Source organism: Pteronotus mesoamericanus, unplaced genomic scaffold (assembly GCF_021234165.1).
Source record: "Pteronotus mesoamericanus isolate MK-2021 breed Mesoamerican mustached bat unplaced genomic scaffold, CSHL_Meso_final scaffold_118, whole genome shotgun sequence".
Classification (NCBI taxonomy): domain Eukaryota; kingdom Metazoa; phylum Chordata; class Mammalia; order Chiroptera; family Mormoopidae; genus Pteronotus; species Pteronotus mesoamericanus.
The window spans coordinates 11,128,190-11,155,817 of record NW_026555301.1 but is presented as its reverse complement, the minus strand read 5'-3'; the positions used below and the strand labels follow the sequence as shown (position 1 = coordinate 11,155,817).

General features: G+C 38.3%; 1 protein-coding gene across 1 annotated transcript in view; it reads left to right on the top strand.

The window, feature by feature from the left end:
• Nucleotides 1-16,987: 16,987 nt before the first annotated feature.
• VAPA (VAMP associated protein A) overlaps nucleotides 16,988-27,628 on the top strand; it is a 51,773-nt gene continuing 41,132 nt past the window's right edge. The window contains exon 1 of the mRNA XM_054587353.1: nucleotides 16,988-17,311. Within this exon, the coding sequence (XP_054443328.1) occupies nucleotides 17,233-17,311 (79 nt within the window). The 5' untranslated portion in view covers nucleotides 16,988-17,232. The remainder of the gene's footprint in view (nucleotides 17,312-27,628) is intronic.

Here is a 27,628-nt window from a genome sequence, read left to right as displayed (position 1 = left end):
TGCTCATACATAGAAAAGTACAGTTGACCCTTTAACAACACAGGTTTGAACTGAGAGAGCCCACTTATATGCAGATTTTAAAATAAATATTGTAAAGGTATTATATGTTCTTTCTTTATGATTTTCTTAATAAAACTTTCTTTTCTCTAGCTTACTTTATTATAAGAATAAAGTGTATAATACATACACCATACAAAATATGTATTAATTGACTCTGTTATTGGTTAGGCTTCCGGTCAACAGTAGGCTACTAGTAGTTAAGTTTTGGGGGAAGCAAAAGCTATAGATGGATTTTTGGCTGTGCAAGGGCCTGGAACCCTTAACTCTTGCATTATTCAAGGGTCAGCTGCAGTTAAACAACATCACACAGTGGAGTACTATGTAACTGTAAAAAAGAGTGAGGAAGTGCTCTGTGAACTGTTATAACGTGATTTCCAGGGTATACCAAGTGAAAAAAAGAAGAAATAAAAAATTACATTGCACCCTTTAAGTAAAAATGAGGATTAGATTAAAAATATGTATGTATCTGCTCATTTGAGCCAAAGGAAAAATGTATATTTTTAACTATTAAAACCATGTTAACGCTTCCCATACTGCCCAAATAATGAATTAACACAAAGAAAAAGGGAAAAATGATTTTTACAGACAGTAAAAGTGACTTGAATTTTGTTACAAATGAATAAGATAACTGCAGTGAAGGAAGTGAGGAACAAAAGCACTAAGTTAAGTAACTTTGGAAAACAGAACTTTTATTGTATACCATAAAGTTAAAGAAAAAATGAACTATTCACAAATGTACTCTAGTCAGTAAATCTGCTTTTCAAGGATGTGGGTTAGCAATTCTGAGTTTACTTCATATGCATTATATGTATTTCCTAGCTTCGTCCACTGAAAGTGCCTAGAGGTAATAACACTCCAGTAGCATGAGCACATCTAGTGGTCAATCTTGGTTTCTAAATACCATTATTATATTAAAGGACCAGGGCTGTCAGTAATCTGGCAGAGAAAATGCAGAATGACCCTGAAACATCTTGTGATACCTAAATAAGGATGTGCTCAAAAAGTTACGTGGAAGCGCTTTGAAAGGACACAGGAGCCAACCTGAAGGAGCTTCCAATGATCAAATGCAATAGAAAGTGACCAACAATAAAGATAATGATACTGGATTATAATAAAATTAACCTCCATGAATCCATACTTAGATGAAAAATAAATACATGGGGGAGAAGGAACAGCTGTTTTTATAAACCATATATTCCAATAAATAAGTGTAAAAGGAATGATGAAAATAGACAATCAGTATTAGGCAAACGCTTCTGTAATTGTTACAGGTAAGAATCATTGATGAGTGATAAAATTAGTGAGTGAAAATCTGATTAGAAACAGTATTTTCATAGTCTCAAAGTATCTTGTCACAAGATACTTACTACAAAGATAAAAATAGTACCTTTACATTGGAGAATACTGCCAGACACCACCTTAACCACATGAGCAGTTATCATGGTCCGTAATAAATTGGCCTCACATATTAACACATCTCATAGGATGCATTGAGGAAGGCTGGATATGACTCTTACAGTATCCCTGCTAAAAATGTGTAACCTCAACCCAGTCAGGAGGAAACATCAGACACACCCCAAATGTGGGGCATTGTACAAAATAACTGGCTAATATCCTTCAAAAATATTAAGGCTATGAAAGGCAAACTGGACTGAGGAGCTGTCACAAGTTGGAAGAGACTAAGGAGACATGACAATTAAATGCAAGGTGGGATCCTGGATTGTATTCTGGAAAAATCAAAGGACATTAGAATTTCTCCAGTTTTCCCACTGGAGAAGTGGGGAAGGTCTATGGGTTGGTTAATAATATTTAATCAATATTATTTTCCTGTTTTCAATAATAGTTTTATGGTTATATAAGATATTATCTTACAACAGGGGGAAGCAGGGGTGTCCAACTTTTTGGCATCTCTGGACCACACTGGAAGAAGAGTTCCATGATTTGACCCTTCTCCTTCCTTTTCCCATTAACCCCTCGCTCCTTTCCTCTCATTACAGTTGGTTTCTTTTTTTCTGTCAATGTTGATGGTTATGTTTTCCTTGCTTATTAGTTTTGTTGATTAGGTTCCACTTATAGGTGAAATCATATGGTATTTGTCTTTCACCACTTGTCTTATTTCACTTAGCATAATGCTCTCCAGTTTCATCCAAGCTGTCGCGAAGGGTAGGGGTTCTTTCTTTTTGCTGTGTAGTACTCCATTGTGTATATGTACTATAGGTTTTTGATCCACTCATTTTTTGAAGGGCACTTAGGTTTCTCCCTGCACTTGGCTATTGTAAATTGTGCTGCTATGAACATTGGGTGCATAGGTTCTTTTGAATTACTATTTTAGGATTCTAAGGATATAATTCCAGCAGCAGACTTGCCAGGTCAAAAGGCAATTCCATTTTTAATTTTTTGAGGAAATTCCATACTGTTTACGACAGTGGCTGCACCCGTCTGCATTCCCACCAACAGTGTACTAGGGTTCCCTTTTCTCCAAAACCTTGCCAGCACTTCTTTTTTGTTGATTTGCTTATGAAGGCCACTCTGACCAGTGGGAAGTGGTATCTCATTGTGGTTTTAATTTGCATTTCTCTAATGGCTAGTGATGATGAGCATCCTTTCATATGTCTCTGGGCCCTGTGTATGTTTTCCTTAGAGAACTGCCTGTTCAGGTTCTTTACCCATTTTGTAATTGGATTGTTTGTCTTCCTGGAGTGGAGACGTGTGAGTTCTTTATATATTTTGGAGATCAGACCCTTGTCTGATATATTATTGGCAAATAAATTTTCCCATATGTTTGGTTCCCTTTTCATTTTGTTGATGTTTTCTTTAGTCATGCAGAAGTTTCTTATTTTGATGAAGTCCCATTTGTTTATTCTTTTCTTTATGTCTCTTGCTCTAGGGGACATATTGGTGAAAATATTGCTGCATGGGATATCTGAGAGATTCCTGCCTATGTTTTCCTCTAGGAATTTTATGGTGTAATGACTTATATTTAGTCTTTTATCCATCTTGAGTTTATTTCTGTGTATGGTGTACGTTAGCAGATGAATTTCAATTTTTTTGCTTGTAGCTGTCCTGTTCTTCCAACACCATGTGTTGAAGAGGCAATTTTTACTCCATTTTAAACTTCTGCCCCTGTTGATGAATATTAATTGACCATAGAGCCATTGGTTTATTTCTGGGCTCTCTATTCTGTTCCATTGATCTATGTGTCTGTTCTTATGCCAGTACTAGACTGTTTTGATTACAGTGGCCTTGTAATATAGTTTGAGGTCAGGTATTGTGATCCCTCCTATTTTGTTCTTTCTCAAAATTGTTGCAGCTATTTGGGGTCATTTATAGTTCCATATAAATTTTTGAAATGTTTTTTCTGTATCTGTAAAACACATTATTCGTAATTTAATAGGGATTGCGTTGAATCTATAAATTGCTTTGGGTAGTATGGACATTTTGATGATGTTAATTCTTCCAATCCATGAATGTGGTATATGCTTCCATTTCTTTATATCTTCCTTCTTCAGTGTTGTGTAGTTTTCTGAGCACAGGTCTTTTACCTCCTTGGTTAAGTTTATTACTAGGTACTTTATTTTTCTTGTTGCTATAGCAAATGAGACTTTTTTTCCTGATTTCTGATTCTGATATTCCATTATTGGTGTACAAAAACAGCTTTGATTTCAGAATATTGACTTTGTATACTACTGATTTGCCAAATTCACTTATTAGGTCGAGTAGCTTTTTGGTGAAGTCTGTGGGGTTTTCTATGAACACTATCATGCCATCTGCAAACAATGACAGTTTTACTTCCTCCTTTCTTATTTGGATGCCTTTTATTTCTTTTTCTTGTCTGATGGCTGTGGCTAGGACTTCCAACACTATGTTGAATAGAAGTGTTGAAAGCAGGCATCCTTGTCGTGTTCCCGATCTTACTGGGAAAGCTTTTAGTTTTTGCCTGTCGAGTATGGTTGGCTTAGGTTTTCCACATATGGCCTTTATTATGTTTCAGTATGCCCCCTTTATTCCCACTTTGCTGAGTGTTTTTTATCATAAATAGATGCTGTATCTTATCAAATGTTTTTTCCACATCTATTGATATGATCATGTGGTTTTTGTCTTTCCTTTTGTTTATGTGATGTATTACGTTTATTGATTTCTGAATATTGAACCATCCTTGCATCCCTGGGGTGAATCCCACTGATCATGGTGGGTGATCTTTTTAATGTTATTGCCGGATGTTGTTTGCCAATATTTAGTTAAGGATTTTAGCGTCTATGTTTATCAGTGATACTGGCCTGTAGTTTTCTTGCTTTGTTGTGTCTTTATCTGGTTTTGGGGTTAGGATGATGCAGGCCTCATAAAAAAGATTTGGGGGTTTTCCCTCTTCTTGGATATTTTCAAATCGTCTGAGAAGGACAGGGGTTAGCTCATCCTTAAATGCTTTGTAAAATTCTTCTGCGGAACTGTCCAGTCCAGGGCTTTTATGTGCTGGGAGTTTTTTGATTACTGCTTCAATTTCACCAGCTGTTATCAGTCTGTTCAGGCTTTCTGCTTCTTCGTCATTCAGTGTCGGAAGGTTATATTTTTCTAGGAATTTGTCCATTTCACCCAGGATTTCAATTTTCCTTGCATGTGGTTTTTTTGTAGTAATTTCTTGCCATCCTTTGCATTTCTGAGATATTACTTGTAATTTTTCCTCTTTCATTAATGATTTTATTTATTTGAGACCTCTCCCTTTTTTTCTTGATGAATCTGCTTAAAGGCTTGTCAGTTTTGTTGATCTTTTCCAAGAACCAGCTCCTGGATTTACTGATCCATTGAATTGTTCTTTTAGTCTTTATGTCATTTAATTCTGCTCTGATCTTGATTATTTCCTTTCTTCTGCTCTCTCTGGGCTTTGTTTGTTGTTGTTTCTCCAGTTCTTGTAGATGCAGGGTTAGATTGTTTATTTGAAATGTTTCTATATTTTTTAGGTAAGCTTATATTGCTATGAACTTCCCTCTAAGGACTACCTTTACTGTGTCCCATAGGTTTTGGACTATTGTGTGTTCATTTTCATTTGTTTCCAGAAACTTTTTGATTTTTTCTTTATTCTTAATTTTGACCCACTCATTGTTTAATAGCATGCTATTCAGTCTCTATGGGTTTGAATGTTTTTGAATTTTTTCCTTTAAGTGGGTTTCCAGTTTAAAGGCCTTGTTGTCCAAGAAAATGCTTGCTATAATTTAAATTTTCTTGAATTTGTTTAGGCTTGTTTTGTGTCCTACCATGTGGTCTATCTTCGAAAATATACCATGTGCATTGGAAAAGAATGTGTATTTTGCTTCTTTGGAATGAAAGGTTCTGTATATGTCAGTTACGTCCATTTGATTTAATGCATTGGTCAGTTCTGCAATATCCTTCTTGATATTTTGTTTGGAAGATCTATCCATTTTTTACAGTTGGGTATAAAATTCCCTACCATCAGCATGTAGCTGTCTATATCTTTCTTGAAGTCCTCCAAGATTTTCCTTATATATTTGGGTGCTCCTATGTGGAGTGCATATTGGTTTACAATGTTTATGTCTTCTTGATGGATTCTTCCTTTGAGTATTATGAAGTGTCTTTCTGTGTCTCTTTTTATGGCCTTTGTTTTGAAATCTATTTTGTCTGATATAAGTATTGCTACCCTTGCTTTTTTTCCCTGCTCATTACCTGGAATATTTTTTTCCATCCCTTTACTTTCAGTCTGTGTAGGTCTTTTGTTCTGAGGTGGGTCTCTTGTAGGTAGCATATGCATGGGTCATGTTTTCTTATCCATTCAGCTATTCTATGGCTTTTTATTGGAGCATTTAATCCATTTATATTTAAAGTTATTGTTGATAGGTACTTATTCATTTTTTCCCTTCGTACCTGGGTTCCTCTCTTTCTAACTCTTTTTCTTTATCTTCTTAAAGCAGTCCCTTTAGCATATCTTGCAATGCTGGTTTGGTGGAGGCGTATTCTTTCAGCCTTCTTTTGTCTGGGAAACTCCTTATTTTGCCTTCCATTTTAACTGAGAGCCTTGTTGGGTAGAGCAGTCTTTGGTGCAGGCCTTTGCTTTTCATTACTTGGAATATTTCTCGCCATTCCCTTCTGGCTTGTAGTGTTTCTGTTGAGAAGTCAGCTGCTAGTCATATTGGGGCTCCCTTGTATGTTACTACCTTGTTTTACCTTGCTTATTGTAGGATTCTCTTGTAGGATATAAAAGAAAAAAGATTCTCTTATTTCTTTTATATTTGCCATTTTAATGATGATGTGTCTTGGAGTGGGTCTCATTGGGTTCCTCTTGAATGGGACCCTCTGTGCTTCCTGGACTTGTGTGACTCTTTCTCTCCTCCAGTTAGGGAAGTTTTCCACCATTACTTTTTCAAATACATTCTTTATCCCTCACTCCTCTTCTTCTGGTATACCTATTATATGGATATTATTATGTTTCAGGTTATCCTTAACTTCCCTTAACACCTGTTCATTTAAGCCTTTTTTCATTTTCTTCCTCTTTCTCAGAACTCTTTTCTACCTTGGCCTCCAGCTCACTGATTCAATCCTTTTCTTGATTTAGCCTGCTTTTGATTCATTCTACTGTGTTCTGCAATTCAGAAATTTTATTCTTCATTTCCTCTTTCCTCTTAGTGATAGTTTATATGTCCTTTTTCATGCTGATATAGTTTGAGGTAAGTTCCTTATAGTTTCCTTCTAGTTTTTTGGTAATTCTCTTTGAGCTCACTGAGCTTCCTTAGAACCATTGTTTTGGACTCAATATCTGATAGTTTTTGCCTCTTATTTCTTTTTGTTCTTATTCTGGGGATTCCTTCTTTCCTTTTGATTGGGTGGTATTTCTTTGTCTTCCCATTATTTGTAAGACTCTTCCTTTTTGCTTCTGCTTCTTCAATTGATATGTTTTGACTTCGTGATTTTCTTGTGTGAACTTCTATGGTAGGAGACTGCTGTCTTTTCTTTCTGGATCTGCCTCTGATGACATCAGATGTTGACCCTGCCTGATCTTATGCAATCTGTTTGAGACTTCCAGGAATCTACTGTCTGTGGCTGTCTCTTTCAGTTGTTAATCTAGTCACACTGCACTCAGCAGTCAGGCTTGGGCATCACAGGGAGTGGCAGAGTCCCTTCTGTGGGCAGGGTTATTGTGTCCTTTCATGCTGCTGCTGCTCAGGAGGAGTGGTCTGCCTGAGCCAGATGGCTGCTGCCAAATGGGGGAGGTGTCGACAAAAGGATCCCACCAGCTATTCTCTCAGTTCGCTCCCCAAAGCCTCGGTCCCCAGACTCTCCTCAAGCATCTCCTGACTACTCTGTGCCCCCTTTAGCCAGGGATCTACTATCTGTGGCTGGCACTCTGTACTCAGCAGTCAGGCTTGTCTACCGCCAGGCCAGGGCAGGTCCTCCTGGGAGTGGGGCTATTGTTTCATCTCATGTTGCTGCCACTTAAGGAAGTGGTCTGCCTGAGCAAGATGGCTGCTACAGTATGGGGGAAGAGTCAGCACCAGGATCCCCCAAGCTACTCTCTCAGTTCTCTCACCAAAGCCTCCTTCTCCAGTCTCTCCTCAGGCAGCTCCAGCCTACTCTACCCCTGCCTTTGCTGGAGCCCAGGGTAAGTGGCTGCCTATAAAAATTTATGCGTTGGCCCTTTAAAAGTCTCTTTGTGTCTCCAGCCTCCTGTCTCTGGCAGAGAGCAACCGTGCTGCTCTTCACAGCTGGCTATTATCTGTGTACGTTTTGGGCTCTGGTGCTGTAGGCTGGAGATCCCTACCTATGGTTCAGACACAACTCTTCTCAGAAGGATCCAGTTGGCCATTTAAGTATCCCTCTGGTGCTTCTGCCTTTGGGTGCCCAGTGTGCCTTCTCGAGTCTCTACTGCACTCCTTACTAGTTAGGTTGTGCTAAAACTGATTCTTGTGTGTGTTGGAGGTTTTAAGGCTTCTCTCTCGCTATTGTTGTTTGTTCCAGGTGATTTCTCCACAATTTAGTTGTAATTCCCAATCGGTCCTGGGAGGAGCTCAGTGTGACTTCCATTCACTCCCCCACCATCTTGAAGTCCCTAGTAGTAAATCTTAGAGAGGTAAGTGTGTGTGTGTACACACGCATGTATATGTGTGTACCTGGCCATAAAAAAATGCCATGATCTTGAAATGGCCAGGTATCTACAGAGTACTTCCCAACTCCCTTGAAGTCAATCACTCCTGTTTCTATTCTTCCATAAGTCTTTTCAGTTGCTTCTTTTAAGCACATCATACATTGAATTATGCTTGTTTAAATCCATTTAGACCATCAGCTTTTTCAGGTCTGAAATTAGGTGTTAGACTTCTTTGTGTCAGCCCTAGCCTGTACCATAGGACTTGGCTCAAAAAAGGTTATCAACCAACAACTGGGAAAAATAAATACAAAAAGCCCCTAATCCTCATTTTCAGAAAACCCTAGAAAATTACCTTCTGTTTATGAAGTATCTCATTAAGAGATTTAACTCTACAGATTTACAGATATATGGCTTATATTTCAAAGATGATATGAAATCTTGTGAAATGATTCTTAAAAGCTTACTATTTGCCAAGCACTATGCTAAACAGTTTATTCACATTATATCATTTAGTACTTGTATAAGCAATTTCAAATACAGGTTGCATTGTTGTCATTTTATAGTAAGGCCATAGAGTTTAACTATACAACAGGGCAAAAAGTGATGGAGCCTGGGGTTCAGCCTGTCTGATGTCCACATCTGTGCTTTTCCCCCTCATCTACCCTAGGTTTTCTTAGGGCTATACAAAGAAGCCCGTATGTTCAGAGACTATAAAAAGTCAATCAAGTTGTCAAAGGTGGATTTAGTGTTGATAGACATCTTTAGATCTCTTCTTGTTTGGTTTCCTGTAAGAATAACTGTATTTGTGAGAGAAAATGCATTATTAATGACAGAGCATCTGGTTGCTTATAGGTGCTCTAATCTTGGCAACCAGGAGAAGGAAAATGGAATGATTAAGAGGAGAAGATGGATTCAATGAAAATGTACAACTTTGGAGGCTAAATTTATTGACCCAAACAGTTTAAGAATACTTCTTAATGGCCCTTCTTCTGCTGTTGGTGTGGGGTGGGATCTACACTTATTGAGAATGGGGGAGATGGACACCCTCACCCATTCCTGATAAAAGTGTGAACTACAACAACCCTTTGGATAAACAGTACACAGGATGTCTTGTGTACTGTTTATCCAAATATCTTTTGGATATACAGTACGGGTAAAAATATCTTTTAAAATTATATTTATTGACTTTAGAGAGAGAGGAAGGAAGAGAGAGAAACATCAATGTGAAGAAAAACAACAATTGATTGTCTTCCATACATGCCTTAACCAAGGATTAAACTTGCAACCTAGGTATTTGCTCTGACTGGGAGTCGAACCCCCAGTCTGTTGGTATATGGGATGATACTCCAACCAACTGAGCCACAACAACCAGGGTGATAGAATAAATATCTTTAATCTAGAGGTTCTACCACTGGGAATATCCTTGTGGAAATAAATGCATCCTATAATAAGGATAGGATAAGAATGTTTATTGCAGTGCTGTTAGTTGTGATAAAAAGCCTAGATCAATTTACACATTCATCAACAGAGAACAAATGGTACCATAGAAGGATTCAGCTATTAAAAAACTGACTTAGATCTATGCCAATTGACCTCGTTGGATATCCACAATATACTCTTAGGTGAATAAAGCAATTGCATAGTAATATGTTACAGTTCTTGTGGAGAAAACCCAAAACAAACTAGCTATATTTTTATAACAATGGATAAAGGCAGAGAGTGATGCACAACCCAAGCAGTTAACATTGGTTACCCTCACTGGAGCTGAAATCAGGAAATGTAGAGGGAAACTTACTAATTTGCTTTCGGATTGTGTCACTTGTTAAAATAAGCACATGTTGCTTTTACAGTATAAAAATTAATTGAGAAAACATATTCAAATTATTTTTCATATGTGAAGATGATTTATAGTTTTAACTACCTTAAGTGGTCATACAAGCAAAAATCTCCAGGATGTCTTTTTCTAACTCTTCTTCTTCCAGACTTGATTTTATCTGGTGAAGCCTCCATCTGCCTTCTCTTGGAATCTGTATTTCTCACAGAAGTCTGACAAATGTGCTAGAATAAGCACCACCAACATAACCACATTGATACAAGCATTGCATTCCTGTGATATGTGCTGACCTTGTATACATTTCAGATGGTCATCACTCTCTAGCATATTTATCTCTTTTAGAAAGAGCTCTGTGTGACTGTTTCAATTACTATAGGTTTTGTCCCAGCATCCCATTACTGTGTCAGGTAAAAGGTTTCCAGTCCTCATCTTACAGTATAATTCAGCAGATTTCTACACCGTTGACCTCCTTCTTGATCCGCTCTTGCCTTCCCTGACACCTGACTCCCTGTAGTACTCTAATATCAGAAGCAGGAAGCAACACAATAAAGGAAATTAGGTACTTATAAAATTTGGGGAGGGGTGGAATAGCAGGCTCTAAATGATGCTCTCCAGGAATGATTCCCAGAACAAGGCTGAGCTGCACCATGAGGGCAGTTGCTGCCTTTGAGGCTTGCAACATTTAATTCTAACCCAGGGAATGGGAAGCTGGACTCGAAAAGAGCCACTGCTTCTGCTGACTCTGCAATAATTAACTGCCTCTTGATATCCAGGAAGTTAGAGCATGAGCACTAGAACGCTGGGCAGAAAACCTCAAGTCTCTGTGCTCTTGCCTCAGCAGAAAAACAGTCAGAAGGCACAGAAAATTGGCCTCTTTCATCTCACTTATAACTTTCCAATATCACATGAGTGTAATTGACTGGTTGAACTTATTTCAAGAACAAAATCCTAGCTGCAAAGGAGCATTCACGTTTGTCTTTCCTCCTTGGATGTAAACCTGTTAAGGGCTGAAACCATGTCTATTGGCTCACCATTATATCGCCTACCATTGTGCTGGGCACACAGCAATGATTTAACATTTAATGTTAATAAGGTAACAGTCCTGGAACCAAGTCCTATTCTAAGCTCTTCCTTTGTGTTAACTCATTTAATTCTCATAACAAACCTTTGGTGTAGGTAATATTCTCCCCAGTTGACAGGTGTAGAATGGGCACAGAGCAGTGAAGTAAGGCCTGAAGACCATGTAGTAGAGAACAAGACTTGAACCCAGCAGTTCAGAACCAAATCCTATACTCTTTCACTATCTCAATATTTACTGAAGGTATACCTCTTTAAATATTTAGTGAATTGAATTATGCAAAGAATTGATCATAAACATATTCATAATTATAGAGAACCTCAACAGCAAAGCTTAAAATGTTTAACTGTGGAGAAGAAGATAGAATACTTTGTTACCTTGGAAGTATATTGGATATTGGAAACTGGTGTTTTTCTTTTTTATCCTTGCCAAACACATACGAGATAATCTGTCCAAAGGTGAATATTATTAGTAATTCAAGTGGGTTGAAGTAATATTCAAGGACTTCATATCTTTTAGACTTAGGAAAACGTGGAAGCTAAAGAAATATGCTTGAGTATACATGTATTTTTGCTAATACCTTGGGAGACCTCTATATGTTGCATTAATCAATGTAAAAGAGCAATGAACATTAGGCCCCATGTTTCTCTAGTCCTAACTTAACTGTTAAAAAAGAGAGAAGTCAATTACATTGTAAATTGTTGTTTTAATCACTTTTGGTTGTTATTTTATTGTGGCTTGGGGAAGAGCGAAATGTACAGAATGAAAAGTTGGATAACATCCTCCCATATGTTAGCTCCATTACTAACATGAAATGCTCTCACTGTGTTTTCATTTCCATATTAAACAATAAAAGTAACATGGACTTTGAGTCAAGATGGTGGTATAGTAAACCTGGCTCACTTCCTTGTGCAACAGTGTCAAAATTACAACTAAAATACAGAACAACCATCACTCAGAACTGTCAGAAATCAAGTTTAATGGAAGTTTAACAACTACAAAATTAAAGAAACCATCCAGGCTGGTGGGAGGGGCAGATACATGGAATGGGCTGGTCTCACACCATGTGTGGTGGATATAAATTCAGGAAGAATATCCTGGGAGTGAGGAGTCCCAGACCCACATCACACCCTGCAGCCAAAGGTTCCAATGCTAGAAAGATAAGTCCCCATAACTTTTGACTGCAAAAACCAACAGGGATTGAGTTGGTGGAAGAAACCTCTGGAGTCCCAAGAAGTTCCCTTTAAAGAAGCCACACAGAAACGTACTCAGACTTCCTCTTCTGAGCTCCAGGACTGGAGTGGCAGCTTGAAAGGCACCAATGGCATACAAGGAAGAACTGAAGTGTCTGGCATCAAGCCAGGAGCTGGGGGATAGCCTTCTCCCAGACAGAACAGTGGGCAGAGGCCATTGCCCCCTTTCTGAACTCTTCTCGACAGAGCCACAGAGCTGGCAGGTGGGTGCCATATCTGAGACTCCATGAACCTGGCTAACACTGTCCCCACCCAGATGTCCCTTGAGACCCTGTCCCCCCAACTTAAGGGCCCACCAAACTGTTAACCATACTTTCCCATATGAATGGCTGGTCTTGGCTCATGCTTCACAACTTCCTAAATCCTATCAAGCAAGCAATAGCCAACCTCAGTAAGCCCCTAGCCCTCATACCTCTTAAGTGGCCCCAGGCCTGACACTAGCAGCAGCCTACCTAGATTCACAGCTTGGCATTGCCCGGGTATCTCCAAGTCCACCACAAGTAGCATCCATCTCAGAGCACTTTACAGCTCATGAAGGGTGGACCCGAGCAGAACACTGGTGGTGGTTGACCTTGCCCTTCACTGTCCGGGAAACCCCAGACTATGTGTGCCCAGTGTATAGCTACAGACCACATTAGAGCACTACCACCCTGCCCTGGCACAGCTGATCATCCACAGAGGGTGGAGGTTGGTGGTCAATGGTCAGAGTCGGTTCTTGCACTTGACTGGCCTGGGTAAATCTCTTTCATTGATCTGACAAGAGCAATCAGGGCTCAACTACAAGAGGAGGGTGTAGTCAGCTGACATGATGGGAGCACCTCGAGTACCCAGCTTGGCTGATAGGGGAGGCTGTGCCATGAGACCTTACAGGACACCTACTACATTAGGCTATGTTACCAAGACAGGGAGTCATAGCAGCTTTACCTAATACATAGAAGCAAACACAAGGAGGCTGCTAAAATCTGGAGACAAAGAAACATGGCTCAAAGGAAAGAACAGATCAAAGCTCCAGAAGAGCTAAACAAAATGGAGGTAAGCAATCTATCGGACACAGAGTTCAAAAACATTGGTTATAAAGATGCTCAAGGAATTTAGTGAGGACCTCAACAGTGTAAAAAAAGATCCAGTCAGAGATGGGAGATACACTAATTGAAATAAAGAACAATTTTAAGGGAAACAACAATAGAATGAATGAAGCTAAGAATCAAATCAATGATTTGGTACATAAGGAAGCAAAAAACAACCAATCAGAACAGCAAGAAGAAAAAAGAATCCAGAAACAATGAGGATAGTGTAAGCAGCCTCTGGGACAATCTCAATGATGCCAACATTCACATCATAAGGGTGCCAGAAGCAGAAGAGAAAGAGCAAGAGATTGGAAATCTATTTGAAAAAATAAGGAAAGAAAACTTCCCTAATTTGGTGACAGAAATAGACATGCAAATTCAGAAATACAGAGGATACAAAAAAGATGCAAAGAGGCCCACTCCAAGCCACATCATAATTAAAGTGCCAAAAGTTAAAGAGAAAGGCAGAATCTTAAAAGTAGCAAGAGAAAAGAAGTTAGTTACCTACAGGGAAGTTCCCATAAATCTGTCAGCTAGTTTCTCAAAAGAAACTTTGAATGTTGGAAAGGACTGACAAGAAATATTCAAAGTCATGAAAAGCAGGGACCTACAGCCAAGATTGCTCTACCCAGCAAAGATATTGTTTAGAATCGAGGGGCGGATAAAGAATTTCTTAGCTAAGGAAAAACTAAAGAAGTTCATCATCACCAAACCACTATTATGTGAAATGTTAAAGGGACCTATTTAGAAAAAGATCAAAACTGTGAACAATAAAATGGCAATAAACGCATATCTATCAACAATTGAATCTAAAAAACAAACTTAGCAAACAAGAAGAACTGAGACAGAATCACAGATACAAGAGCGTTTTAATGGTTGTCAGATGGGAGTGAGGTGTGAGGAATGAGTGAAGAGGGGAGGGGATTAAGAAGCACAAATAGATAGTTACAGAGTAGCCATGGGGATATAAAGTACAGTATAGGAAAAAGAGTAGCCAAAGAACTTATATGTGTGACCCATGGACATGAACAAATGTGTGGGGATTGCCTGAGGGAGTGTGGAGTGTTGGGTGGAGAGGGGCAAAGGGTGGAAAATTGGGACGACTGTAATAACATAATTAATAAAATATAACTAAAAAACAATAAAAGTAACAATTGCTGTTACAAGGTTATTTTGAGTTGCATGTGATGATATTTATAAAGTTCTTTGAACTCTTATTACGGAGGCATTAATAAATACCCAAGCACAGACCACTGAAATAGTGCACTATTTAAATGATGGGTAGATTCAGGAGGGCTTTGAGTCACTATAAATGCAATGCTCTAAAACTGAATAGGAGAATTGTTCCAAAGATATTTTGTGCATTCTTAGCCTACCAAATATTTAAATTCCTATAGATATTAAAACTATACCTATATGGTTTTTGAGGCAATATTGAGAAGAGAAAAAGTTGATTCCAGAGGTGATGACTTAAATGAGCAGAGGTTTCTTCATGACAGACTGGGAAACTGGAATACATCAAATTTCAGCTTCCTATTGAACTCAGGGTGAATGGGCAGCCATTGTCCCCTAAAAAAGTGACTGGTAATGTTCTCAGCATGTTATACTTGCTAATTGGCTGTTTGCAGACCATGGATTCCCTTATGCTTCTGGTAAGAGAAGTGTCCATCTAGCTGTGGAGGAGCCAGTTCAGCCAAGGCTAACTTGCCCATGGGTAAGATTTGTTAGGGAAGCAAAAAAAAAAAAAGAAAAAAAAAAGAAAGAAACAAAAAGAGTTTGTGTCAGTTTGAAGCTTGTCAGTTCACAAATAAATATATGTGGGACACCATCCTGTGGCATGTCAACCTCAACTTGATCGAGCAAAAAGGAAAAAGTATTCATGGACATGGACAACAGTGTGGTAGTTGCAGGAGGGAAAGGGTATAAGGGGGACAAATGGTAATGGAAAAAAATACAATAAAGAAAGTTGATAACCAAATTTCAGAATACTGTATTTTGGCGGTGTATAATGCTCACCCAAGTTTATGTGTACATGATACAAGGGGTTATCACACACACCATGGCATGTAATCGTTATACCCATGTATAATGTGCATCCTTATTTTTTCCCTTAAAAATTTGGGCAAAAGTATGCATAATACACAGCAAAATATGGGTAAAAGCAGTAAGTCTGAATGTAAAAAATCTTAAGATCCCCTTTCATAAACATATTTTTTGTATTAATTTTATTGCTAATTGAAATTTTAAAAATAACTGGGAATAAAAAGAAATCAAAGTAAAGGTAAATTTAAAATATGCTTTTCAAATTGTTTAAGCATTCCTATCCTCTGAGCTTTTTCATGGCTGAAGATACACTCATTAGCCGTATGTACCAAGTACAATCTTCTGTGGATGCCAGACTACCTATTCTGGACAGCTTTTCTCAGATGGGCTCTGACACCTAGATTGCAGGTGAAATCTTGGACTTTGTACCCAAGCTTAGACTACTGTTCCATTTATCTCATCTATTTTCTTCACAAAGCAGATTGCTCCTCATTAGCAGCAGCACAAGCAAGTCTTTCGTTTCGTACAGCTTCTAATGATTTAAATTCAGGTAGTACTATAAAAGTTTATCTACAGCACATTCATTTATTTAGTTTAATGTTCCTGTGCCCGATTACCTTGGCAACTGGTTAAAGATTTGTCAGCAACTTCGCTGCTGGGATTTTTCTCATTTGGCTTAGTTTACTACACGCTACAGTAAATGATGCAGATGGAATTAATTTCAAATATGTGAACCTGACATATGTTTTGGTTTGGGTCTATCATTAACCATAACTCAGAAGAGACTACAACTGAACGCTGTACATTTTGACTTTTATTTCTAGGTTGATACGAATGTCTTGTCAGATGTCCCCAACGACGCGTTTGTTTCTTAAACGAGGTGTGTTTCCTCATTAGCTTTTGTATCACTGGAGAGAAATCAGGAAGCAGGACAGGTAAGACTGGAATCCGACAGAGAATTTCCCTCTACCAATAGAGGGACGGATAGAATTATAGGGCAAATTAGAAACATCCTGGGATATTTTCTACAAAGTATTTTTATTTTTTTAGCGCAAACGAGATACTGAGAGCCAAAGAGTGTCATTCGCCCCACCCAATTTGCCACCAACGGACCTCAGTCTCATTCCCCCCAAACACTACTACAATTCCCAGTAGGCATCGCGAAGTGCCGCAAATGGACCAGGCCCTGGGCGGAGCCTCTACTCTGTATGGAGCATGCTGGGAGTTGTTGTGAATGAGTCTGACTACTTCTTTTTATTAGGCATTCCCAGTTGGAAGATGTTGGTGCACTGCCGTACTATGTTCTCCAGTTTCGTAATATTGGCCCCTTAAACGTAACAGGGTATTGTGCCCTTGCGCTCTACAGTGCGCGCGCATGGGTCCCAAAGAGCTTAGCTCCGCCCCTTGCCCACACCCGTTCGCTTGACAGCCGGCTGTACTCTCAGGGAAGTGAGGCCGAGAGCGCGCAGGCGCACCAACCCGCTCAGCTTGTGCGGAGTTCTTGGGCCTGAGGAGCGCTAGGGACTCCCGGCTGCTGGGGCGCGCACGTAGGCACGCAGAAGTCGTCACGTGGGGCGCCGTGGATCGCAGTGCGCGTGGCCGCGGTGGTTGGTGTGGGGTTGAGTCAGTTGAGACCAGGAGCTGCTGACCTAGCAGGCAGCCCACTAAGCCCGCGACTTAGCGGCAGGCGTTTGCGTGCGGGAGCTGTGAAGTGTCCCCATCATAGAGCTCGTGGGAGCCAGTCGTCCCTCCTCCCCAGCCAGCAAACCGCCGCAGCGGGCGCGCCCCCGCTTTGCGCTGTCTCTCCGATGGCGTCCACCTCTGGGGCCATGGCGAAGCACGAGCAGATCCTGGTCCTCGACCCTCCCACAGACCTCAAATTCAAAGGTAGGCAGGAAGAAGGCAGCGCCTGATTGGGATAGGACGGGCGGAGGGCTCTATTTAGAGTGGATGACGGGTGTGGAGGGAATGTCTGCAGCTGGGGCCCGAGTGAGCGTCCCCTCCCCCACGCCCGAGCACTTTCCCTCTTCAGCGGCCGCCTTCTCGTCAGCTCTCCGCAGGCCTGCCCGGCCCCGGGCCCTCTCCCTCTCCTGTCCGCTCGCGCCTCGGTGAGCGCGCCGAACTGGTCGCGCAGGGCCCCGGCCCTGGCGCCGCCGCCATCTTGCGGCCCCGCGGGGGCGCCTCCTGGTGCTGCCCGCGCTACTGCCCGCTCCTGGCACTCGTCCTTGCTCCCCGAAGGCCGACGGGCGTTGTCTGGGAGGGTGTGGGTGGGTGGTGACCTTAGAGAGTGCGCTGTGGTCTGCTTTGGAAAGAGGGGCTCTGAGCCTGGCGCAAGTGCGTCCGTCGCCCGCGCCGGCTGTCAGAGGAGGTCGGAGGTGAGGTGAGGCTAGCAGCGGCGCGACGGCCCCTGGTCGCGCTCCCCGGAGAGAACCACTCTCCGGCCCTTGCTCCCTCCGTCTGCTTCCACGGAGAGGGTGGGTGGAGCCCGCCCCTGGCCCTCTCCGATTGTGTTGCTACCTACCTTTGTGTCCCGTTTGTTAGTCGCTGTCAAGTACACCAAAAGCTAGGGAGGCGGGGAAGGCCCTGAAGTCTTCTGGTTGTGGCTTACCCGGTTGTGTTTGCAGAGACCCTAGCGCGCGTGCGGGCTGGAAAGCTCTGCGTCAGTCCCCGAATTTATAGTAGTAGGTTAATAGTAGACGTTTTCCTAGTCCTCTGATACATTTCAGCTTACCTTCCGGGAGGAACAGACCTGGCGTTTGTCAGCTCCTGATTAGCTCTTGAATTTAGCTCGTTTGCTACGAAATCTTCATTGTTTGTGGCTTCTGCCTTTACGTTTGTGGTTTCCCAACAGACCCCTTAGAAAGCTGATAAGGTGTCACTCGGCTCTGGCGTACCGTTGATTTATTTTGCAGCAATACTTGTGATAACTTATCTGACTTTGGTGATCCTTGAGGCATCCAAGGCGCTCTTTGGCCCATTTACTTTGCAATATGTAGGGATTTTTGAGGGAAGAGAGTTGAACTGGACAGCTTTTTAATTTTTTTTTTAGGAGTAATGAAAGTGTATGGAGATCCCAAATAGAAAGCAGATTCCTTCCTATCTTCAGTTAAGTATAAAATGAATCCGTATTTGGAGGATTCAGTATCTTGTATTTCATTTTCAGTATCTATTATGAGAACAATTTTTGTAAAACGAATAGCCATTCCAGCGCTTAAAAAATTAAAATTTTTATTGTTGTGAAAGAGACCAAAAGAAAAACGATTACATTGTTTTACATAGGAAAAGTTTTAAGTAGTTTTAGACATTTAAATTATTGTGTTCTGGCATTATGTGAGAGTAATATATAACTCCTTTATTTGTATGCTTTTAAGTGCATTTACAGATTTCTTTGGCAGTATATGTGAGTGAGCTGCTTGTTAGGCGAGGATTTGGTTTTTTGACTATAAAATATTTTGAGGGGCGCTAAGTGCATTTTATTGTATCAAGTTTATGTGTGTGGCATGATTCTACATAGTTTTAGCTAAGAGAAAAAAAAGCCTTTGGGTAATCATTAAATTCTTCCCAGAATTTAATTATTTTGCCTTTACTTTTTGACAGGCTGAGTTTACAGAGGAAATTTCCTCTGCTGGATAACCATGTGTGTATTGCTATTAGGGACCTAAAAGCCTTTAAAACTAGTTTTAGGTCAGGAAATTTCCACAGTTTGAAGTTTTTTCCCTAGAGAAGATGTAATGTTGTCATAGTAAGAGACTAGTAATAGCAGAGAAGCAAGTTAAGCAAAAACCCTACACAGTGACTTATCCATGTATTTCCTTTATTTTAGGTATTGAAGAATTACTAGCTATGATATAAAACAGGTTATTCTAGTGTTACATATGAAAATAATTCACAAGGTGCATTTAAAAAAGTTTGGCCACCAACCACTACCATTTAAAATTGACTTAAAAATGTGATTGAAAAGTTCAGCTGGGTCATCTATTTAGGGCTGTCCCTGTATTTGTAAGAGTATTAAACAATGAACAATTTATTCAACAGATATCAGCTTGTTTTTGGATTTAGTGCTAAGCAAGGTGGAGAAAAAGATTAATAATTTGTGGTTTAATGGAGAAAGCTTACAGTTAAACAGCAGTAAAATGCTTTAGGTTAATCTTTGACCTTGAAGAACTCCAAGACCAATGAGAGAGAGAGAAGGCATATAGATGGAGGCAAAACAAGTACGAGGAAAGGAGGCCTTTCCTCTCCTCCCACTCCCCCATTAAGTTAGGAAGCTTTCTGGGAAGAAGCTAGTTTTCAGTTGGGGGGTGCGGGTGAGATAGGTGGGGATGGGGGGGTTGGTCAAGGGATGGTGGTTTGCTTTACCATTGATGTGAGCGTGTATGGCTTATACTTAGATACCCAGTGATTTACTGTGTGCTTCTGTTTAAAGGTGGGTAAGATTGGGAAAGTGGAGGGGTGGGATGAATTCGGAGGTGACATTTGGTTTCATTTGCTTTCTTCCTCCTCAGTGTTATTCTTTTAGTCAAAGGTACAATAGTTTGCTCTGATGCAATTCTTTCAGTATTCCAGTGCACAGTTCAACACTAAGCCAGGAGATTCGTTTAGAATCAACAGTCTCCTTATGCTTAGTTTGATGATAAACAAAGTCATTTAACTTTGGGCCTAAATTACCTATAACTTTTAATTAAGTAAAAGTTTGTTTTAAAGAATAGTTTTGCAGAATGTCATCTTCTAGTAGGTTTATTTGAATTATCTTGACTCTACATTTCAGTGATAGAGTGATAGAGTTTATTTGCACACATCTGAGTGACTTATTTAATCATTCTGAAATTGGGTAGTGAATTTTTTCTGTTATATGCATAACATAATCATGGTATGAATTATCAGCACTTAGTACAATTGTGGAGAAGCAGATACCAGTTTAATTCATTTTCTACATACCTCAATATTGTATTACTCAAAAAAATTGGTTTGTATAATTTATAATTGTTAATATATGAAAGTTTTTATAATGAGGTTATGAATTGTGAAGTAGCTCTTTTGTTACATTAGTAAAAAAATAGTAGGTATTTTCAAATTATATTGTTTAAACCCTGACAATACTTTGACCTAGAATTCAGTTTGGAAATTTGTTATTACACATGAAACTATATTTTGTCCTTAAAATGTTTACTGTTGTAAAATTTTTTTTGTATTATATAATGTTTTATTTTTCCTATCCATAGTTCTGGAGGAAAGTGTAAATGAAGAAGAATGTCTAGAAAATGCTAAAATAAATTGCTAATATGTTCTTTTTTCTTAATGAGCAGAGAAAGAGGAAAAATATATCAAAACCATTGTTTAGAGGGTGGCCCATAAAAATAAGAAATCAATAAAGAAAATTAAGCTCTATGAGGGACTAGGGGACCTGTGATGTGTCCGTCAGAGCATCTTTGAATAGCTGCACATCACTAAGAAGAAGCACAAGTGAGGATACATAATACTCCTACTCTTGGATATCTGGCATATTTTTAGGTGTTTCAAATCAGCTTCTATTTCAAAATGGCAACATCAAAACTCTGGGGTGATTGCCACGGCTCCCCCCGTAGATGTCATTCCTTAAAAGCTTTCAAATACCTTATTTTGCTCTGTATAATGTGCTCACATGTATATGGCATACCCATGTTTTTGGCCCAAACTTTGAGGGAAAAAAATCTCTCCTTTTAATTTTTTAATTCACTTTTTTATTCATTTATATTTAGGTACTTGTTTTTTGTATTATAAAAGAATTTTAGCATTTATTTTTCAACATATGGTTCAAGAAATTTTATGTAACACATAATTACAAAACATAAAACAGATACAAGGTATTTCAGGTACTACTCGTGTACAATGTACATCCGTATTTTTCCCTCAAAAATTTTGGGAAAAAAGTGTGTATTGTACATGGTAAAATACTGTAGCTCTAGGTTGCCCACTGAATAAAAGCCTAATTTTTTTTAGTATGCTGTATAAGCCCTTCCATGATGTGCTGTTTCCATTTGTAACACCTGTTTATTTGCACACATCTGTATTTTCTTCCCTGAGAAAGAAAAACTCTTCTTGTATTCAAGTTTGTTAATTTACTATTTTTGCTGGTTAGGGTAAAAACCGTTATGATTCATGTTTAGACCATGTTCCATCAGATATTTTCCCACTCTTGTCTTCAACCACTGGCTTCTTCCTTTAAACATGTAAATACACCTAACTTTTTTATTTCACAGGCAAACAAAATACTTTTGACCCCCAACTCCTTCTGGTACAATACATGTTCTTCCCTGACCTTCATTTTCTTTGCAGTCAGGCTTCTTGGAATAATAGTCCATTTTTACTGTCTCTCCAGCTTCTCTCACTTCCTGTCCACTGTAGTACTGTCTCTGTCCTTACTACTTATTGATAATTACACTGATCATTTCCAATTTTTATTTCACTTGCTTCTTTTTGGCACTTGACATTATTGATAGTTCTTTTTAAAAATTCAGTTCTTTTGACTTTTAAGATATAATTTCTTCTAATTTTCTTCTTCACTTTATTACCTCATTTGTGGCCTTTTTAATAAATGCCAATATTTCTGAGGTTCTAATTTGCTTCCAATTCTATCTCTGTGAACTTTCCTTGTTTAGTCTCATTGTTTTGAGGGCTACTCTTTTTCTTCTTCCTCTGGAAGGAAGAAACACATAGTTACTCTAATCCGTTTCGTAATTTAGACTTCCCTGTCCGTTTTGGAATACATACTTTGTGGATTTGAATGTTATTCAGACATCTCGCACTCATCATGTACCAGACTGTTTTTTTACTGCCCAAGCCTATTTCCTGCCCTCCTTTTAAATTTTTTTTAGTGGCATTATCATTACTAATAGAAATTTTCTGCACATCTAATAATTAAAACCTCTATGTCTATATCCTAGAAATAACTCTTGAACCTGTCTCCAGTTTTAAGTTTGTTTTAATTTATTCAATTATACAATAAAGATTTGAGTTTTTGCTATATGTAATGTGTGGTGAATTTAGAACTACAGTTTTGAGTAAAATAACATCTTTTTCATGGGGCAGTTCTAATGGGAGACACAGACACTAATCAAGTAATTAGAAAAGGAAAATGTAGCCATGAAGTGGTATGTAGTGCTCTGAGAACATAAAATAGTGGACTTTGATCTGGTCAGAGAAGACTGTCACAATTGGACTAAGATTCCCTAAGAATGACTAGAAGTTACCTGGGTGAGAAAGGAAGGAAAATGTGGTAGAAAGATCCTATGGCAGGAGGGAACATTAAACATTCGCATGTTATTTAACATAAACTTTAATATGTTTAATAACATCTCAATGTTACTGATATTTACAGGGTTGAAAGAGTCAGTGTGACAGGTGTGAAAAAAGCCAAGATGAGTGTGGTGTTGGTTTAGTAGATTTAAGTAAGGAGTTATACTTTTATCCGAACCCACAGGGATTTTAAGTGGGTGACATGGTAGAGGTGGAGGGGATGGAGTGGCATCACATTTGTATTTAAACATATATATGGTTCTGGTAGCAATATGAAGTAGTATCAGAGGGGAAATAGAGATGAATTAGGCATTGCAGCAATCCAGACGAGATGAAAACTTGGGCTGAGAGAATGGTGTTGGAGATAAGTTAAAAAGGTGCAAATCAATGAGACTTGGCAGTTTGTTAGGTATGGGCACTGAGAGTAGGATGTGTTACTCAGGAGAGATCTGGGCTTTGGATAATTTCTCTAAGTGATTATCTTTTATCTTTTCTCTGCTAGTCACCAAACTGGTCTCCTTTATTTCTAGTGTCCCTCTCTCTTCAGCCTGTCTTCCACAGTGCTGCTAGAACTACCTTTTGAAAATGAAAACCTGATATTGTTCCCTTGGTTAAAGAACCTGAAATAATTTCCTATTGTGTGCTTGATATATTTACATCCAAAATCCACTGCACACCTCTCCATTTCTCTTCTGTCCATAGCTTTGGTTATTTGAGATCATTTCCCAAAGAATTTGAGCTGTTGGAAGACTTTGTCCATGTTCTGTTCAGAATATTGTTCTCCCTCATATCTGTCAAGCAGTATCCAGTTTAAGAATCACTTGTAAAGTCTTTGATTTTCCCAGTCTGAGATGGTCACTGCCTTCGTGCTACTATAGCACTTAGTACATTACATAGTATTTGTGCTTACATATTTTTTTAATATCCCCAGACTACTCTGAACTACTTGAGGATATACTAATTTATTTTGAAATAAATAGTAACAAGATCTGGCATGGGATTATTGCCCAATAAACATAGATTGCATCAGATGTTTCCTCTTGTAATTCCCATGTTGTTAGTCTTGGGTGTCTTTTAGTAGGGTTTTTCATCTGTCTTTGTAGGTAGTTGTGTTTTCAAAATTTTGTAGTTCCAGAAAAGGGATGGGTACTAGGGCATTTTGTTAAGAGCTGACTAGACAAGATAAGTTGTTCATTCTTTGTGTTTCACTTTTTTTATTTTTCATTTTTAAAGCGAGAGGTAGGACTAACTGATAGCTTGGGTGTTATTTTGGCCCTAAAGGTTTGTGAATATATATGACAGTTGAGTACAAAAAGAAAACATTTTTCTATGAAGTGGAAAAATATAAAGCATTGGGAAACTTTTAAGTTCTTTAAAGTTTAATATTTTGTTATTGTTATATCTTTGTAATTTTGTTGTTGGTTTACTGTACTATAAATTACCTTTCAAATTTCCTTTAAGGAAGATCTTCCTTAACCATGCAGAGATAGTCTGTGAAGAGAGTCTAGTCTGTTAGCAAGCAACCTTTTATTTTCTCAGAGGCATTCCCTGACCTCTCTTTACCTTGCTGCTTTTGTATTTTATCTTGACTGACTATTCAGTTAAATCTTAATCTGATTTTTGGAGAGGATAGTAGTTAATCTAGGATGGATCTTGATTTCCTTCAGCTGTAAAAAAGTTGTTTTAAAATTAAATATTTGTTGGTTTATTGCAGCGAACAGACAACAAAATATAGTATTTTTTTATAATGACTAAAGAAAAATCTTTGTAAAAAATTGAATATAAGAGGGGACTACTATTTACAAATGCTTGTTTACTGGTTTATTGTAACTGCAGTGACTGAAATTACTTGACAAAAAGTTTAAACTTTCGATGAAAACTTTCAAACATTCATTAAAACAGATACTAATGAATCTCCATACACTTAAATTTAACAACCTCATATACACAAGTTTAATATTAGCATCTTACCATATTTGCTGCCCCTCCCCCCCCCTTTTTTTGTGCTGCAGTATGTTAAGACAAATTCTGGCTCTCATAACATTTCAAGCCTAAATACTTGAGCTTGCATTTCTAATAAAAATAGGACATTAAAAATATATATACACTCATGAAACCATTATCACTCAATGAAAACAAAAATAATTCTTTACTATCTAATATTTAATCTATTGGAAATTTTCCGTTGTACTCTTTCCTGTTCTTTTTGTTGGCTTGTTCAGTCTGTGCATTAATTATATCCAAGTGTTCTTAAGCAGTGCCACCCTCTACCTCTTTTTTTATAGGACAGGAGGATGTCCCATATTAATGATATTTCTGATACGTATTTCTTGTAAATTTGGAGTTAGATTTAAGGGCTTGATTAAATTCAGTCTTTTTTTTTTTTTTTTTTTTTTTTTTGGTAAAAATACTTCCATAGATAGAATTGTGGTATACCAGGTATGGATAATGTCTGGTCTCACTTTTAGTGTTATTAAGTTGGTGGTGACAGTTTTATTCCTTCATTGAAAAGTTGCATAACTATGAGCCCATTTATGGTAATACGTGCAAGAAAAAATTGAAAAGAAAATAATATTGACAAGTATTAGCTCTACTTAAGGATTTGGGTGTCTCGTTTGTATATTTTTACTTTTCTATGTTTTCCAGGATTTTTACAACAAACATTCAGTACTTTCTGTAGTAATAGAAAAAAAATGTTTGCTATTACACTTGATGCCTTTGGTCTCATTTTGACATTCTTGAATTAGTTTGTTTTTCACTAATAACTTAGCCCTTTACACTGAAGTTTCTTTTAATAAGGGAAAATATATAAATGTAAATAGAAAACAAGTCTAATATGTTCATAACCATGTAGTAGCAGTTCATAAATTAAGGCCTATAAAGAGTAAATAGAAAGCCATGTTTATCTGAAAGTAAATCTAATTTATAATTTTCCTATTACCTGGTCACAAACCCTAACTGTGCATACATGTGTTATGTTTAATTGAGCTCTTATTGGCCTCTTGTGAGAAGTATGGTAGACTTGTTTGGGAGTATTAATTTGAGAATGGATCCTGCCCGTAGACTTTTAAAGAGGTGAGTAGGTCTAAGCAGCAGACAGATTTATATATATAGGACCCCTCTTCTCCCAGACGTTGCTGATTGGCTCAGTGGTGGGCATGTAACGCAAAGCCAGCGAGTACATATGCTGATGACCGACCAGTTAAAATTTTGTGCTTTCCCTTTAAGCACAACTATGATGATGATAGACTTTAGACTTTTAAGGTCGTGTAGGCTTGGAGACAGTGACTGATTTGTGCAAGTAGAAGCAAACTAGTTGAGAGAGAGAGGGAGAGAAAATCAGGCAAGAGATCTTGTGGTCCTATGTGTCAGTTTCCCTTGATGCAATTTCTTTTGGTGAGGCCATACTTCGTTTCCTGTGTCATTGAGATGGCTTATGTCTTTATATTCTCTTTAAGTATGACTTTATTCTTCCTAATAAAATTACTTGTTTCAACAAGGTTGGACTTAATAATTTGTGAAACTGTGTTCATGATTGTGGCACGTAATTCACTGTATAAAAATAATCTAGACCATGTCTTAGATTTCTGTGGAAGAAACATCCACATGGATACCATTTTTGATGACTTAACATGCTTTTCTCTGGCATTTGGGATGTTTTTTATAAATAGTTATTATGAACATTTGCTACTATTTTCAAAATTTAGATTTAAATGAATAAGGAGATTAGTTATGTATATTATAGCTTTTTAAGGATGTGATTCGAGTCAGTTACCATTTTCAAAAATAGAAACGTCAGCCCTGGCTGGTGTGGCTAAGTGGACTGAGTGCTGGTCTGTGAGCCCACGGGTCCACCGGTTCAATTCCCAGTCTGGGTTGTGGGCCAGGTCCCTGGTTCCGGGGGGGAGGGCGTGTGTGAGAGGCAACCACACATGGATGCTTCTCTCCCCCTCTTTCTCCCTTCCCCTCTCTCAATACATAAATAAATAAATAAATAAATAAATAAATAAATCTTAAAGGAAAATAGAGACATCAGTTTAAAAAGAATCATTAATATGAGAGAGCTTTAAAATATGAGTTTGCAATATAATAAGAATATGGACCTGCACTCTCATTGACTTATTTTGTAACTATATATGCCCATATATTTCTCTATATATGTTTATATTTACATACATGTTTATTTTTACTTTAGTATTTGGGTAATCTGGTGTGAATTGCAGTGACTGCCATGCCTTTAAAGGAATAGAGTACCTTCATATCATAGAGTGTTTTTTGTTTAGTTTATTTCCTCTATGACAAAATTTTACTTTCTCTTGTAACTTATAAGGGAAGATGAATCATTTGGTCTTGTTTTCTGAGTTCTATTTCCACTGCTACAAACCTATTGAATAATATCCTTGGAAGATACTGGGTTGGTTAAAATGTCCGTATAGGTTTTTCTGTAAAAGACACATTTTTCATTTTCACCAATAACTTTATTGATTTGGGTATTTGGACTATATTGGCTATCTACCCGCTATTGGCATCTAGTGGGTAGAGGCCAGGGGTGTTGCTAAACATCTCCCAGTGCATAAGATGGCCCCACAGCAAAGAATTACTTGGCCAAAATGTCAGTAGTACCAAGCAAACCATTTTTGACACGTTTGATCAGTCACAGCCCCTTTTCCATATACTGCACAAATCATTTTCTGTGCTTCAGTTGTGTTTTTACTTTTCTTGAAACAATAGTAATATGCTGAAAAAGTGTATTTTCTTCCATCTTAAATATTAAAATGGCTGTACAGAAATTTACCACTTTTGATGTTTTTAAAATGCATGACAGCTGTCACAATACAGTCTAACAATTGTTTTGAATGAAGTTAAAGACAAGTAAGTCCTACTAGAGCTATTATATGGTAAAAACTAATTGAACTTTTTGGCCAACTT